This window comes from Myotis nattereri (assembly GCF_964212035.1).
Source record: "Myotis nattereri genome assembly, chromosome: X".
Taxonomy (NCBI): domain Eukaryota; kingdom Metazoa; phylum Chordata; class Mammalia; order Chiroptera; family Vespertilionidae; genus Myotis; species Myotis nattereri.
In genome coordinates this window covers 138334390-138352608 of record NC_138078.1, presented here as the reverse complement: position 1 = coordinate 138352608, position 18219 = coordinate 138334390, and the positions used below count along the sequence as shown (strand labels likewise).

The 18219-nt window shown below is 43.4% G+C and overlaps 1 protein-coding gene across 1 annotated transcript in view; it reads right to left on the bottom strand.

Moving 5' to 3' along the window:
* The window catches only part of MTMR1 (myotubularin related protein 1), a gene marked incomplete at its 5' end in the record, with an annotated part of 63997 nt that extends 46946 nt beyond the window's left edge, over nucleotides 1-17051 (bottom strand). Inside the window, 4 exon segments of the mRNA XM_081081325.1 lie at nucleotides 1719-1757; nucleotides 1759-1792; nucleotides 10049-10195; nucleotides 16909-17051. Of these exon segments, the coding sequence (XP_080937451.1) occupies nucleotides 1719-1757; nucleotides 1759-1792; nucleotides 10049-10195; nucleotides 16909-17051 (363 nt within the window).
* Between the last annotated feature and the right edge of the window lie 1168 nt (nucleotides 17052-18219).

Below are 18219 nucleotides of genomic sequence, written 5' to 3'. Positions count from 1 at the left end.
CAACTATCTTGACATGCTTCATATCCCCTCTCTCACCACCTACACATGCCAAGAACCTATGAGAAGGTGCAAAAAAGTTAATGATCTTAGTCTATTTAACAAAACAAACAGACTACCTGAAAGTTAAGTATGGAGTCAGAGTGCTTCTGGATTGAACGCATGCTTGGAGGGTGGTTCAACTGCCCATAACTCCAGAAGGTCAGAAGCTCCTGCATTTGGGACCCTCCCAGACCTTGCCATTTTATCTCTTCATCTGGGTGTTTATCTGTGTTCTTTATCATACCTTTTAAGAAACTGTGTTTCCCTGAATTCTGTGAGCTGGTCTAGCAAATTGTCAAATTCAACAGGGGGTTGTGGGAGCCTCTAACTCAGTGATGGTGAACCTTTTGAGCTTGGTGTGTCAGCATTTTGAAAAACCCTAACTTAACTCTGGTGCCCTGTCACATATAGAAATTTTTTGATATTTGCAACCATAGTAAAGCAAAGATTTATATTTTTGATATTTATTTTATATATTTAAATGCCATTTAACAAAGAAAAATCAACCAGAAAAATGAGTTTGCGTGTCACCTCTGACGTGCGTGTCATAGGTTCGCCATCATTGCTCTAACTTGTAGCCAAGTCTAGCAGAAGTTTTGGGGAAACTGGGAACCCACTATTTGCTTTGGAATCTGAAATGGGGGACAGTCTCATGAGACTGAGCCTTTAACCTCTGGGTTCTGCATTAACTCCAGTTAGTGTGAGAATTTAATTGAATTGGAGGACTCCCAGCTGGTGTTGGAGTATTGGTTGGTGTGGGGGGGAAATGCACATCTGGTGTCAGAAGTGTTCTAGGTATGCAGTGTGAATAGCTGGGAGGGAAACAGTGAATTATTTTCCAGAGAATACCCTAAATTTAAATTTGTATGAAAGTTTGTTTTGGGCAAAAAACTCTCTTCCTCTGCCCTCAGGTTCCATTCAAATCTTTCTTTGGGGCACTCCCCACTAGAGAGGCAAGGGCTCGGGATGATCACTTGCTCTGGGTGGATTTGGGGAAGAGAGCTACTGTGCCCCCTTTGCCTCTCTGGGCTTTGTGTGCCAGCCTGCCTATAGGGTACATGAAGAATTTGGGGCTCTGCCCCAAAGGAGAGGTCAAAGTTGTCCAGGGCTACCTTTGGGAAAGTGTGTGTTATCCAGGGCCCACTGTGGCCTCACACCTGATCCAGGCCCTTCAAGTCAGCTTTGAGAAATTATTATGGTCTGTATCTGTTCAGCTTCTGTTTGAATTCTCCTTTAGGTAGTTGACACCCCTAAATCCTCAACAGCGTGAAGTTATTGCAGAAAGTTTTCAAACCCAGCCAGTACCAGTAATACAATTATCAACAAGATCTACTCAATGTTAGGTGCTGTGGTAAATGTTTTAGGTGTTATCTCAACCCTCCCAGCCACTGGGAAAGGAGATTCTACTATTATACCAATATGACAAATGAGGAAACCAAGGCAGCAAGAGGTGAAGTAACTTACCCAAGGTCATAGAGCCAGCAAAGCAGAGTGGGAATTCAAACCCAAGCTGGCTGGTTTTAGCATCCATGCTCTTAACCTGGAAAAGGCCTCACCTAAACCTATTCCCCTTCTGGAGGAGGCTGATAAAGGCCCTCAGGCTTAATGCCCAGAATGCCATGCTCTGCTCCCTCCCCTCCTCCCACCACACCTTGTTTACTTGTCCTTTGAATGCTCACCACAGTCCAATTTGTACTATGTTTTCTGGTGTCTCTTTCCCCTACTATGAATTCCATGCAGCCCAGCCCAGCCCCTTGAAAAGAATAGGTGCCTTACATCACATTTATAGAAGTGATTCGGACTCAGAAATTACAATACACTTCTCTTGTAATTGTTTTTACATATCATAGCATAACTATATGTTTCATTTAAATCATACTTTTGATATATCATGAGTTTTTAGAAATATTAATCAAAATATTTTTTACATGCAATAGAGAGATTCCATGTACTATGTACATGTCATCTGATTTCCCCAATGGGAGTATATAACAAAACTATACTGCCATATCAGAACCAGGATACTGACACTAACACAGTCAAGACACAGAACAATTTAATCACTACAAGAACCCAAAGTTGTTCTTTTATAGCCACATCCACTTTTTCCCTGCCCTTCCCTTTCTTAGCCCCTTTTAACCACTAATCTATTCTCCATTTCTATAATTTTGTCATTTCAAGACTGTTATATAAATGAAAACATACAGTATATAAATGAAAACATAAAGTCTGTGACCTTTTGGGAGTGCTGGGTTGTGTGTGTGTGTGTGTGTGTGGTTTTGGCTTTTTTGTTGTGTTTGTTTTTAAATCCTCACCCGAGGATATTTTTTCCATTGATTTTTAGAGAGCGGAAGTGAGAGAGAGAGACAGAGAGAAACACAGATGTGAGAGACACATGGATTGGTTTCCTCCTGCATGCCCCGACCAGGGTCGGGAGCCTGTGACCGAGGAACATGCCCTTGACCAGAATCAAATCCGGGACCCTTCAGTATGCCGGCCAATGCGCTGGCTAGGACAGGAGTGCTGTTTTGTTTTGTTTTTTACTTAATGTAATTCCCTTCTCTCTATCCTCTCTATTCTGCTATTCATCCATTCAGGTTTTTTTTAAAAAAATTTCAGTTATCGTATTTTTCAGTTTTAAAATTTCCATTTGGTTCTCCTTTATCTCATATTTCTTTGCTTAAACTTTTCTATTTTTCTGTGACATTCTATTTTCATTATTTCAAGTATATTTGTAATTGCTTATTGAAACAATTTTATGATGGCTTCTTTCAAACCTTTTTTACATCATTCTAATATCTATCATCTCAGTTTTGGCATCTATTCTCTTTTTTTCATTCAGTTTAAGATCTTTCTGATTCTCGGTAAAATGATTAATTTTCTTTTTTTAATCCTCACCCAAGGATATTTTTCCATTAATTTTTTAGAGTGAAAGGAAGGGAGGAGGAGGAGGAGGAGGAAGAGGGAGGGAGAAAGAAAGAAAGAAGAAAGAAAGAAAGAAAGAAAGAAAGAAAGAAAGAAAGAAAGAAAGAAAGAAAGAAAGACAGGAAGAAAGAAGGAAGGAAGGAAAGAAAGAAGGAGAGGGGAGGGAGGGAGGGAGGGAGGGAGGGAGGGAGGGAGGAAGGGAGAGAAACATCTATGTGAGAGAGACATATCGACTGGTTGCTTTCCACATGTGCCCCGACCGAGGCCAGAGATCAAACCTGCAACCGAGGTATGTGCCCTTAACTTGGAATAGAACCCACGACCTTCCCTAGCTGGTTTGGCTCAGTGGATAGAGCATCGGCTTGCAGACTGAAGGATCCTGGGTTCGATTCCAGTCAAGGGCACATGCCCAAGTTTCAGGCTTGATCCCCAGTAGGGGGCGTCAGGAGGCAGCTGATCAATGATTCTCTTTCATTATTGATGTTTCTATCTCTCCCTCTCTGAAATCAATACAAATACATTTTAAAAAGAACCCACGACCCTTTGGTCTGAGAACCAACACTCTAACCACTGAGGCAAACTGGCCAGGGCTATTAAGTGATTTTTTTAAATAAAAATCTAGACATTTTAAGTATTATATGATCGTATTTAAACCTGCTGTTTGAGCTCGCTTTCTCTGACACTGCACCAGCAGAAGGGGAGGATGGGCACTGCCTCATTACAGTCTAGCAAGGATTGAATTTAGGCTCTCCATTTGGCTTTGCTGGAGTGTGGGTGTGGGGCCAAAACTTTTTCTGTGGTGTTTGGCTGGAGTACACTGGTTAGTGTCTAAGAGTTTTCTTTTTGTTAGGCTGCCCCTTTCATGGTCCTTTGGTTACAGAGTAGGCTTTTGTTGTCTGTGCCTGTTGGCATTTTGGGGTTGCTGGCTTCTTCAGCAATAAGTCTGGGACAGTATGTGGCAAAAACAAAACCCAGGGATTTCACTACCCTGTCGTTCCTTGGGTCCTGAGGTGCCTGACCAGTTTGCCTCTTCTCTCTCCCTTTCATGGAATTCTTATGTTTATTTTACAGATTATGTCCAGGGTTTCTAGTTGTCCTTAGCATGAAGAATAAGAAAAAGTTAAAAAAAAAAAAAAGAAAAAGTACATCTGCTCCATCTTTCTCAAAGCAAAAGCCCAAATCCTGATATTTCTAAGCAATAATTCTTCCCCACATGTAACCCTGGGAGACAGGATAGCACTTTTCTATTAGAGTGGTTACAAATTAGATGCCTGTTGCTCAAATAGGCAGCAGGCTTTTTTTCTAATTTAATTATTCTAGGGGGAGATGCTGTACTCTGTAGTTCCCCACAGCTCCCTCCTATATCTGCCAGCTTGTTAACTATTTCATGTAGACATTTGTATTTCCAAACTCAGATTTAATAAATAGATCATGAGATCAAGCTATCAACAACGGATTACAGCCATGGATTCCGAAAGATCATGCTCAAGCCGCCCTTTTCATAGTACTTCATTTAAGAAATAGTAACTAAGACTTAGTTCAAGCATAATTAAGCCTTCCCCATACACTGCATTCCACTTCTCTCCAAAGCCCTTCAGGAAATTTTTGTTGAGCATCCAGAATTTAATCACTGTACTAATTTGTTAAATGATTAAACTTAGTACAGGGCCCTCTCCATTATCTTCTTCAGAATGTTTAAAGACAAGATCTAGCTACTGTATGTGTATGGATGAGGGGAGGAGAAGTACATAGAGGTGATGATGATAATGACAATGATGGAACCAGAGGAATGAGGATGATAACATTAAAATTATAATGTCCTAATTTCCTGAAGGCCAGCCAGAATCAAATCCTTTTTGGACAAAAGAAAATTGAAGAATTTTCTAGAAAGAAAGGAGTTTAGAGACTTGCAATCTAATCCAAACTCTTTTATCCTTACAGATAAGGAAACTGACAGTCATGGATTATACAAGTTCACAAAGCCAACCAGTACTGTTTGTACTATTCCATCATGTTCCCTCTTCCTGGCCTAATCCTACTTTCCCAGCAATGAAAACTGATCAACTGTGTCACTTTTAATAGTTCCTAAAAACGTTTCAGTACAATTCTTAACTATATTATTTCATCTACTCTATGGAACATTACATTCTGATCTTGTTCTTAAATTTATTGACAAATTCAAGAGAGAATTTTACTCTTTTAGGCCAGTAAAAATGAAAGCAATTGAGTAGTAGAGGGGAAGGGCAAACAAAACAAAACATCTACACTAATAAAAGAGAAACATGCAAACTGGTGTCACTCCGCTATGCCCACCAGCCAATCAGCGTGACTATGCAAATTAACCCAACAAAGATGGTGGTTAATTTGCATACACAGGCACAGAGCGAAAACTGAAGGCTCCGGCCGGAATGAAGACTGAAGACTGAAGAGGCTTGGCTTCTCCACTGCGGCCACAACGGAGAAGCCAAGCCACACTGCGGCTGGACCAAAGGCCTGGGTCCCAGGTGCTGGAGGAAAACCAGTGCTGGCAGCCAGGAGAAGGAAGGCCTATTGCTTGAATCTTTGTGCAACGGGCTTCTAGTTTTATTATATTTCTTCTAGGAGTCTTAATTATTAGTCAAATCTTCAGGATGAATTGGTATTAAAGCAAACATTTATTAATTTAGTTGACTTACAAATCAACATAAAGGCTATCTACTCTTTCATCAGCGACAATGTTTCTCAAACTTCTGTCATTTCATATATTGCCTCTACAAGTTGGTTTGCTGTATCTGTATAGTGCCTGTACTAATATTAGTATTTACCTTTATATGGCCTTTAAATCCACTCCTTTTTCATACTTTCCCTAGCTCTAAGCAATAACATCCATTAAACTACAAGTGTGATGTGCTGGTTTTACTAAACTCATTAAAATAATTATGTAACTGTTAAAAATGTCCATGGACATACCATCTAAACTCATCACATGTGAAAATGGTGATTTTCTTACCACACTTTGGGTGATCTGATCCTGAGCTGTCAATTTATGATATGAGTAAATAATAAAACAATCATCTCCAAAATCTATCATGGGTTGCTAATTATTCAGATTTGTGGACATGTACCAGAAATGTATGGTCCCATCACTAATTTCAACAGATATTAACCTCGGGAACCTAGCTTTTCAGATTTTATTGTACGTAAGAAATATATGAAGCACTGGAGCCTGCCTTCAGAGATTCTGATTCACAGAGTAGGAGGGGTCCAAGGAAGGTGCATTTTTGCAGGTACCCCATTGAGTGCTGATGTGAGAAGACCCAAGGGCCACATTTTGAAAAACAGTGGGCAGAGGGGTGGGACAAATTTTAAAACTCATTCTAGCTCTTCAATGGGATGATTTGGGTTCAAATCCTAGTTCTTTTTTTTTTTTGGTAAAGTTGTACTAGCAAAACATTAGAGCTTTAATACCATCTTGAGTTCAAATCCCAGTTTTGACTGTATGATACTAAGCAAATCAACTGACTTCTCCAATGCTTGGTTTCCTCATCTGTTAAATGATGATTATAATAAAAGTGACCTTACTGGGTTATTTTAAGGCTTAAATGGGTGATATGTCAAAACCACAGAACCCTGTACATGCTAGGAGGTTGATGAGGATGTGGAAGCAGTCTCAGCAGCCTGCCATTCAGAAGACAATCAGCATCCTATATAATAAAAAACTAATATGCAAATCAACCAAATGGCGAATGACTGGTCACTATGATGCACACTGACCACCAGGGGGCAGATGCTCAATGCAGGAGTTGCCCCCTGGTGGTCAATGCACTCCCACAGGGGGAGCTCCACTCAGCCAGAAGCCAGGCTCACAGCTGGGGAGCACAGTGGCAGGGGCGGGAGCCTCTCCAGCCTCTGCAGCAGCACTAAGGATGTCCAACTGATGGCTTAGGCCCACTCCTGGACTTCAAGAGGGCACAGGCCGGGCTGAGGGACCCTCCTAAGTGCATGAATTTCGTGGGTCAGGCCTCTAGTTTCAAATAAAGATACAAGTGCTCTGTTCCATACAAACACCTGCTCCCATTTAATTACAAACCTTGAATTTTACCTTCAATAAATTAACCTCCAAATTGAGTGTGTATTTTATTTTTTTTATTAAGTTGATTGGGGTGATGTTGGTCAATATGAACATATAGTTTTCATGTGTGAATTTCTATGTTACAAGATCTGTACATTGCACCGTGTGCCCACCATCCAAAGTTTGAGTGTGTATTTTAAATAAGGTATTTGTGCAGTAGACAATTTCAAATATTACTGATTGATGACTACAAATTAAATTATCAAAGAATTGTATCTGGCTCTATGGTTTGGCTCAGTGGATAGAGTGTCAGTCCTCAGACTGAAGGGTCTCAGGTTCCATTCCGGTCAAGGGTATGAAGGGTACATTCCTCTGTTGCAGGGTCCAGCATCCCAGGGGCACATACGGGAGGCAATCGATGTGCATCTCTCACATCAATGCTTCTCTCTCTCTCTTCCTTCCATTCTCTCTAAAAAATCAATGAAAAAATATGCTCAGGTGAGGATTTTTTTAAAAAGAGTTATATCTGGACCTTTAGGGAAAACCCCAAACAATGGCTCCCAGGCCAGAGGTGTCTCAAAGGCCCATCTTGGTTACTCTGATTTTAAGAACTACTTTATGCCCTAACAGGTTTGGCTCAGTGGATAGAGCGTCGGCCTGCAGACTCAAGGGTCCTAGGTTCGATTCTGGTCAAGGGCATGTACCTTGGTTGTGGGCACATCCCCAGTAAGAGGGTGTGCAGGAGGCAGCTGATCGATGTTTCTCTCCCATCGATGTTTCTAACTTTCTATCCCTCTCCCTTCCTCTCTGTAAAAAATCAATAAAATACATTTAAAAAAAGAACTACTTTATAAGTAGCATGTAAAATTATCTTTGTGGTTTAGAATAAAAAATATTTATTATTTAAAAAAAAACTTGTTCCTTGAAAAAATATAACTCCCGAATAATAACTTTAACAGCAACTTTGTAGATTTGACTACAGGGCAAATATAACAAAGACAATGATAAGACAATAATTCATCAAAGACTTTAGCCATGATCTGATGTAGATACTTAAAATTCAATTTAAAAAATATAGAAAAGCCTTAGTTTTTTCTGAATACCATCTGTTAAACCATTCCGATATGAGCCGATTCTGCTACACAAAATTTGTAAATAGACTAAAATTTAAAAAAAAAAAACCACTTAGTTGCTTTATGTTAAAGTACAGACTCAGTCTGATGTATTAATAAAGAGGTTAGAAAGCTATGCACACAATCAACATTTAATCTTTTATAGAACCCACACAGCACTAACAAATATTTAACCAAATGAAAACATTACAGTTAACTCATTAATTATCAGTACAGAAAATCACTCCAAGGACTAAGAGCTGTTCTCTGCTAACATGGGTCCTTGAGCTTCTCCACTCAACAGGGCATTTACTCAGTTAAAGTGGAGGCAATAGGGCAACCAGTAACTGCTCAGTGACCAGCCACTCAAGCATCAGCGATACAGCAGATGTTTCTCCCACCTGGAGATGGCATATTTGCCCAGCGGGTTTTTTTTTTTTTAATATATATTTTTTATTGATTTCAGAAAGGAAGGGAGAGGGGGGGGAGAGAGATAGAAACATCAATGATGAGAGAGAATCATTGATCGGCTGCCTCCTGCATGCCCCACACTGGGGATCGAGTCCACAACCCAGGCATGTGCCCTTGACCGGAATCGAACCTGGGACCTTTCAGTCCACAGGCCGATGCTCTATCCACTGAGCCAAACCAGTTAGGGCACCCGCCAGGTTTTGAGGACCTGGAGTCCCAGCTGCTACTACGTGGGCAAACACAAAAATCAAATAACAGGGAAACTTATTAAGGAATACACTGTCGTCCTTCTGGTCGGGCAGATTATCCAATTTCTACTAATCCACAGCCAATGCTTTCCTTCGGTAGGTGTCATCAAAAGCATTTGACAGCTTCTATGAAGCAAGTACAGCATGACAGCCAAATTTTCAATTACATGGCCTCTTGAGCCAGTCTTTGCACTTATGTTATGAGCTAAAAAGGAACTGAGTCCAGTGTCCTTAAACAAGGAGCGGCTATTAGGAATGAATTAGGGTCTTTATTGTAGTTCTTGAATTGTTTGTAAGATTTGATGCCTGGCAAGGACCATGATTTTGAGAGACTGTTGACTGAGGGTAGTCTGGAATACTAAATGTAATTTGCAATACTTATGAAAATCAATTATCTCTTACTAGCAGGCAAAATTACTATAATAAACAGAAATCTCAAATCAAGCAAACATTACAACCTGAAATGTAAACACAGTTTCATTTAATGTAGCTGTTAATAGTTTATTTACATTAAAACGAAGTTAATCTTCAACCTAAAAGATGGAGTACTCAAGTGTTTTGTTAATTGATTCAACAAATATTTATTGAGCACCTGCTAAGTTCCAAGATCATGCTAGGGAAGCAGTGTTGAGTAAAAGAACCCCAGCCCCTCTCTACTGAAAAGGAGCTTATCACTGTTAACTTTAGAATAAGCAGAAAATCCAGCTTTAAAAATAAACAAGAAGGTATTTCTTAATTTAATAAGGACTAAAATATCAGGCTACCCATAAAATATTCTTGAGATTTTTACAAGTTTTTTACATTATATTATCACACGTTAATGCTAAATACCCACAGGTAGTATCTAAATACAGAAACAAACTGTAGGAAGATACTGTACATCAGATATTTTCTGAAATTTAGAATATTAACAGAGAAGATATAGGTATTTATTACAATAAGGTAAAAAAGTAATATATAATATAATATATATTAAATCATAAAATGAAACTGGAGTTTTAAAAGAATTATTATAATATAAAGACATCTTTTCCTCTCAATTACAAAATTATGACCACATATACTAGATCCTGGTAAAGTTTCTCTTTAAAGTTCACATCTAACAACAGAGAATCTTTCAGCCTTGTTCCCAAGCAAATGGCCATCCAGCAACAAGGGACCAAAGTCTCACTCGGTTTAAAATTGCAAAGCTTCTTGGCTACTTAGCATATTGAAAACGAATTAAGAACTCAATGCTGCTTACCTTATAATCTCTGGATACATTTTCTGATGTCACTGAACCTGAAATCTGACTAGAAATTGTAGCAGCAATAAGCTGTTTACACCATTCAACATGTGATCCTGTGGGACTAAAAGAAATAGTGTGATTAAATATTTTAAGACATAAGTTCTTGGTGAGAAAAATGAGCACTGACTGGGGATATATATACATTTCTTTTTTCAGATCAACTTTTATTAGACTATTTGGTTACCTTTACATTTACTATAAGAACTGAAATACTGACTAATAACTAGGAAGTAAGTTAGCTTCCAGGTTGATTTTAAATGAATTAAAAATTTATTTTTAAGATTCTAAGCAAGTTATTCCCTATCATTTAATGGAATTTTACTCTTCCAATTACAGGGGTGGGCAAACATAGGTTTACAGTTGTGAGTATGCAAAAGTTTATTCTTATATTATTACTGATTAATTATTGTATTACTAGAGGCCCAGTGCACAAAATTGGGCACAGAGGGGGGGTTCCCTCAGCCCAGACTGCACCCACTCCAATCAGGGACCCCTTGGGCCTAAACCGGTGATTGGACACCCCTCTCACAATCTGGGACTGCTGGCTCCTAACCACTTACCTGCCTGCCTGCCTGATTGCCCCTAACCCCTCTGCCTGCCTGCCTACCTGCCTGATTGCCCCTAACCTCTCTACCTGCCTGATCTCCCCTAACTGCTTCTGCTTGCCTGACCGCCCCTAACTGCCTCTGCCTGCCTGATCACCCCTAACTGCCCTCCCTTGCCGGCCTGATCTCGCCCTCAACTGCCCTCCTCTGCCAGCCTGGTTTCCCCAACTGCCCTCCCCTGCTGGCCTGATCTTGCCCTTAACTGCTCTCCACTGCCGGCCTGATCGCCCCTAACTGACCTCCCCTGCTGGTCTGATTTCACCCCTAACTGCTCTCCCCTGCAAGCCTGATCTCACCCCCAACTGCCCTCCTCTGCTGGCCAATTTAGTTCTGATTGGTCAGTTTCTATGCCAGTCAGTGTCAAAAGCTCTGCCTCCTAGGCAGCCATTGGCTCCTTACATTCACCCAGATTCAGCTGATTGGTCAGTTTCTATGCCAGTCAGCATCTCTGGGCCTATCAACGGGGCTTGATCAGAAAGGGGGAGCTGATCAGCAGCCTTGGTGGAGGCCTGGAGAGAAATGGAGGCACAGCTGTTGGCCAGGTCGGTAGAGAAAGAGGCAAGTTCTGATCAACGGCTGCCACAGAGGCTACAGATCAGACCCTGCCTCTCTCTCTGCAGGCCTCTCTCTGGGCCTGATCTGCAGCCCCCTAGGCAGTCAGTGCTGGGTCAGGCGCCACAGAGGCCCCAGTCAGTGTTGGGTCGCCACAGCAACCCAGCACTGACTACTGGTCTGGTCGAGCCTTCGGTCTTTAGGACCCTAGCTCTATACAGATTTTGCCAACCTCTATATATAGAGTGGATATTCTTAATGTGCTGTATACAGGAAATTAATTATAAAGTAAAATATTTATCTTAAAGTATATGCTTTTTAAACATTCAATCGATTTCATGTTGGTAGTTTCAAATCTAGAAAATGTAATTTTGAATAAATCAAAGTAACTCTTAATGTAGCAAAGTTGATTATGTGATTTTTAAAAGAACAGAATAGAAAAACGATGCCTGTGTCTAGTAATAATGCTTCCTTATATTTCAGTAAAGGCTTTGATGACGAACAAAGGCCCTTCCAGTCATTATATCAGAGCCTCACACCATGGTATAAGAAGACAGAACAGAAAATAGCCAACTTGTTTCTGAGATGAGATAATTGAGGCACAAGGGGACATACCTGGTAAGAAAGTGGCAGGACTGCCTTCACTTCCATTAGGGCTGTTCTGCCAGAACATGGCACAACCAGTAGTGGCCAACTCACTGAGCTGGAAGGCAAAACAGAGGCCAGCACCACAGATGCCAGCCACTGCCTACATGAGAACACCACATTGCAATGAAAATGGTACCTTCCACTTGTACGGTGCTCTAAAATATTCAACACACTTCTACTCACAGCCTCACCCCAGCCTCACAGTGACCCATCTTACAGATGAGAACACTGAGGTTCCAGTGTTTGACCAAAGTCACGTGGCTGGTAAGGGTTCAGAGCTGTGCACTCCCGACCTAAGGACCACATAAGCAAACTAGGCAGAGAGGGAATTATAAACTGCCCCTAGGGGCCAGGTTTTTCTCTCAACTGGTCAAAGCAATGAAGAGATCAAGCAAAAGGGCAAAACATTTACCTTGCAGGTAGCTTTCACTGTAAACAATATTCAAGACCTTTAAAAATCTCATCTCTAATTAAATACACATTCATGTATGGAAGAATAGAAAAACCTGGATTACCGAGGCAGTATGTAAAATAACCTAAGTAGTGAAATAAAGATATTTGGTGTTCTCTACTAGTGATCTAAATTGCAGTCTGACAAAGATATCTCAGTGGTTATCTGTGGGACTGAAAATATAAGTAAAAACATGCACTAAATGGGAAGACATTCCTACAATATGTCAAGAATTCATTTACCACAATTTCTAAGAGGAAGAAGGAAGGAAAGGGGAGGGATTTTAGTTTCCTTTTTAAAGGCTGTCACCTTTATTGCCCAGTTATAGCATACTTTTCTTATCATGTAGGCCCTTTCCCTGTCAGCATCTACCCCTGACTGCAAATCTAACAGAAACCTGCCTGTGTACGCACCATGGGTGATCTGTTGTTACCATCTGCCCAGCATTCTTTCCCCCTTCTTCTGATAAGGACACTTCTCTTTACTGTGGGGAACAACCCCTCAACTTCATAGGCTTCTGTGGGGGAGGGAGAAGAGTGACTGACCTCTTGTTCCTCCTGCCCCCACTTGTAGGGAAGTGACCCAGCCTGGGCCAATTGAAGCTTTTCTCTTAGACCCTGGGTTGGATCCACCCCAGTCCACTGAGGGCCACTCCCCATACCACTTTGAGGAACCCACAGAGATAAAGAGTAAGACAAGAAAAATTCAATAGATTGGGGGGTAGGAAGGCTGACAACACTATTTGCAACTCTGGGGCCAAATGTGCTATGGCCATTTAGCTGCAGCAGTGATGTGCACCAAGACAGTTTGTTCTTTGGCTTAAGCTAGAATGATCTGTATTTTTTGTCACCTGAAACCAAAAGTTACAAACAGTGTGGTTTAGTGAGAGGGTAGAGAGGAGGTCTGGATCCAAGTCCTGTTTCTGTCATCTGCTAGCTCTGTGACCTTGAGCAAGCCACATCCTCTTGCAGGACCACAGATTTGACATCATTAAGAGAAGTACAGTATTCAGAAGACAGGAGAGGGTCCCACAGTCTATGGCTGGAGAGCCAGGTTCCATACTCATGGTCACTCTTAAAAGTGTGAATCAGAACTGTGACTGATAGACCTAAGAAGGGAAGCCATATCCCCTCTTCCCAACCTCTTCTCTTTAGTCTGTGAAATTTTCCTCCACATGCCTGGTATCAACAATCACTTGGCGCCTCCCAGCCTTATTTCTCCAACCTGGGTGTGGATGCCCACAATCCTAGGACACATCACTAATCGGTCCCAGAGACCCTGCCAACTCAAAATTTCTGAACCATCATCAGCCCCATGTTTCCTAATTTAGAGGAAAGCACAGCCAGTTACCCAGGCCCCTAAGGCCTAAAAGCTGGGGTTTACATTGAAGTCCACCCCTCACTTCACTCTCACACCTAATGTCACAAGAATGCACCTTGCTTGATTGCTATTCCAGTTTCCCTTTCCAGACACCCATCATTCTTCTGTGTTCTCCTCCTGCCTCATGAATTTAAGCCCAGTCTCTATGCTTAAACTCCCAAATTGAGGTCTGCAGCCCAGACACCACCTCTGAACTCCAGGGTCATATAAACCAACTGCCTCCAGGACAACTGGCATCTCATAACTGACAGTACAGAGCTAGAGTCTGCCAGTCTCCTAAAACTATTTCACTTAGAGGCTTCTCCAACTCAGCAACACCACTTCCTACAAACCAGCAACCTCAGGATTGTCCTGGATTCTTCTTCTATCTTACCCAACAACCAAAAATCAGCAAACCCTATTGGCTCTACCATGGAGCCTTTCTTCAAATTATGTCCAGAATCTGATCACTTCTCCTCCATCCTCTACCCCTCACTGTTCCAGTCTAAGCCATCATCCTCTCTCACTTGGATGACTGCAGTAGCCTCTTACTTGCTAGTCTCTCTGCTTCAACCCTTTCCCCTTTTGCTCTGTTGTCCACACTGCAGTCATGGAGACATTACTCAGATCTAAATAGATTATATCATTCCTCTGCTGAAAGACCTGCAATGGCTCCCCATGACTCTCCACCATCTGCCCCTGTGATCTCTCCGCCCCTTGTCCCCTATTGCTCTCTCCCTAGCTCCCTACCCGCTAGTAGTGACACTGGTCTCCTTGCTGACCCTTGAACACTTCGACCACAGTCCCACTCAAGGGTGCACAAGCTTCTGCCTAGAATGCAGTCATCCCAGATATCTGTATGACTGGATTCCTCACCTTTTTAGGAACATTATTCAAATGTCACTTTCTCAGCTAGGCTTTCTGTGACCACACTAAATAAAATTCCAACCACTTCCCAAGTGCATACCCCCAACAATTCCCATCCTTTTCCCAACTTACTTTTCTCCTCTAGCACTTATCATCATCTAGCAGAGAACACATTTCACTTGTATTTTTGTCTTTCTCCCACCAAACATACACTCCTCGAGGGCAGGTATTTGTGTCTATTTCCTGCTAGACCCTCAGTCCAACATACAAGTAATGCCTGACACCCAGTAGGCACCTGTATTTGCAGAAGAAATGAATGAATGATTAGCATTTCCATAATCTGATAAATAAGGCTACCTGCTTCCAATCCGTTCTCAAATGCCAGTCCCATCCTGTAGTTCACTTGATGGAAATCCTTTTGTGGTCCCTGCATTAGGGTGACCATATAATTTCCCCTTCCAAACCAAATCACTACTGTGAGTTGAAGGAGAACACTGTTAATAATTACACTGGCCCAACTGGTAAACCAGTACCATCCTGGGCAAAAGAGATCATGTGTTCCCCCCACATGTAGTGCCAAGTGGTTGTTAAAAATGCAGAATTCCAGACTCCACCCCAGAGGTGGATGGACTAGATTTAGGGTGAGACCCAAAAATATGCATTTGAATCAAGCACTGTAGGTGATTCTGTGGCGGGTTATACAGAACCATGCCCTGAGAAGCATTGGCCCAGAGGATAAAGGCAAAATGCCCTGGGAAGGCACACTGGTCCCTTCAAGATCTGGCCCGTTATCCCGCCAGTCTTTTCCCTTACCAGTTCCCCACATCCAGTACCACCTCCATGACTACACATTCCACTCCAATGGCTCAAAGCCCTTCCCACCCTGCCCCCCGGCTAACTTCTCATTCTTTATCGCTCAGTTCAAATGTCAGCTTCCTCTGAAGGCCCTTGCTTACTGTCCAGACTTGCCAATCCCCCCACCACTAACAAATAAATCAAGTACCCACTTCCGTGTACCCACAATGTAGCATATCACAGCTGAGGCTGTGACCTTTTCGAAACTACTAACTTCTGGGCTTCCCTCCCAAACCTCCAGAATCAGAAGCCTTAGGAGGGGGGCCTTGCCCCATGGAGTTCTTTAAAAGCTTCTCAGATGATCCCCATCTAGAATGTTTCCATGTTCACACTACCTTAGCACTTATATTCCACATAAACTGCTGGTTTGTCTTCTCCACTAAATGCTAAGAGAGCAAATATTCTCTGACTCTCCAAGCCCTCAGACATTACAGAGTATTCACAATGAGGGGAAAATTTTGACCATTCCAAGTACTGTCTTAGCTGTGTTTAGTTTTCAGTGAAGCTGACCACTTGGGTGATTAACTTACTAAAATACACTGTAATTACACAGGGGTAGAAACAAAGGGAGTGTTCCTTGTTGTTCCTATGCTTTTGGAAATTTCCCAAAGTTCAGCTCAGTAGTGTGACTAAGCCAGGCAAGAATAAACATCTGAACCTGATGGAGCTGTCTCTCTTGCCTAACTGCACTCTGGTGTCAAGTGAAATGGCCAAGATGTGGGAATACTGGATATTCTGGAGATGGCATAACCCACCCCTTGCATTAGGGGGCATTAGGATGGCCCTGCCAGTTGGACATGGTCACTTTATGCTTCTAACTGATGGATCTTAGTTCTGAGACTAGGTAACAAGCAGTCGGCTCATGTGTTCAGGAAAACATCCAACTGGTTCCTACCAAGGGTAGAGAACTGAAAGTAAACGATTGCATGTTCTGCATCAGGAGCAGTTTGGACATTTTCCATCCCAATTTTTCAAATCAGGGTATCTTTGCCCCCATGTGAACCAGCTCCACATCCGCGGGGTTCCACCCCTGGCCTCCACTCCCAATCCCAACATCAAAGACCCCAAGCATGGTGCTGCTGATTTATGGTGGTCTTCAAACCACTACGAGAGGAGAGCCCGGGTGAAATATCCTCCCCAGTGATTTGTGGCTGGGGCAACGCCAGCCCAGGCACAGTAAGAGGTGGCACTGGAAATGGTTTGACAGCTGCAAAGCCCCTCAGGGGAACTCCTGCGTGCAAGGCGGAAGTGAGCCAGGTGAGGGGTCTGGAATGTTGACATGGGGTTCGGAGCCTCGGAGTGGGCCAAGTAGGGGGCCAAGGAGGAGGACGCCGCACCCACACCTCCGACCCACGCGCGCATAGGGGATGGCTGGGGCTCAGGAGGGGCCCTAGGGAATCAGGGTGCGGAGGCCTCGGCGGGCCGGCCCCCCCTTACCTGTCCAGGGTCTCCACACTGGGCTGCCGGGAGCCGGCGGGCGGGGCCCCCGCGACCCGAGGGGGTCTCCAGCCCCCAGCCGGCCCCGGGCCCGGACCCCCGGCGCCCTCGCTGCCCGCCGCCGCCGCCGCCTGCCGGTCCATGGAGCGCCCAGACCGCCGCCGCCGCCGCCGCGGGGAAACCGCGATCCGGATCAGAGAAGCGCCGGAATGTCCCGCCGCGCTCCTGAGGCCCTAACTGCCGCCTGCCGGCTTAGGCGGTCGCCGCCATTAGCTGTCACCTGGCGGCCCTGCGTTACCCACAAGTCCGCGCGCGCGGGAGTGGGGGTGGGGGTGGGGGGTTCCCAGGAGGGGCGCGGCGCTGGCGGCTCGGAGGCCAGGCGTCCGGTCGCCCCTCACACCCGCCCACGCCCACCTATGCTCCCGCCAGGGAAACCGGAACAGGGGGCAGAGGCTGGAGCAACTTGGACGCGACCCAAGCCATTTGGGATCGCAGTCTACAAACGGCACAGAACGTGATTTGCTCAGTGAACTACCAGATTGATTACTGAGACACGGCGTTTAAAAAAAGTTCAGAGGCATTCAAGGATTAAAAATCATTTATTTTCTTTCAATTTTTCTTCCCACTTTTAGCCAAGCAGTTTGTTACAAGGAAAGTTTTGGGGTGGGGAAGCTCAGGCCCCTGGGCGTCCCTAGTAACGACCTCTCCAAGCCAGAGCAATTCCATACATTTTAGCAATTCCATCCCACCCCCTTTTCTCACTCCCTCCCACAAAACCCACCTCCAGCCATCTGTAGGGCAACCTCGGAATTTTCGCCCTTGGTTTATATTAAGAATAACATTTAACTAATGTTGGTTAAATCAGTGCTGTGAAAATCAAGCCAATATCTGATTCTGGACTAGACTTATGTCCCTGCTCATTTCGCTAGGGTTCACATATCCAACTTCTCACACCTTGTCAACTCATCTCTGGTTTTGTTGGAAATCATGGCTAGGCCCCTTCACCTATGATTGCCCTCTGTATGGACAACAAACTTTATGACCCTGGTAAAAGGCAGACCTAGAAACATGAAGTTCCCGCTTCCCATCCCAGGCCCATCCTGCCCTACCAACTTAATAACTTCAAACTGAACCTTAACATGTAATTGCTGGAGCCCCAGAAGCCATATTACACACAAGAGGAGGTAAGCCTGGGGAGAAAGGGCAACAGGAGAAGGAAGCATTCGAGGAAGGAAGGGAAGATCTCTAGGCACACTGTAGAGCTACCTCCTACAAGGTTCTGTTTTTCCAAAATTGTAAGTCAAATGTTTA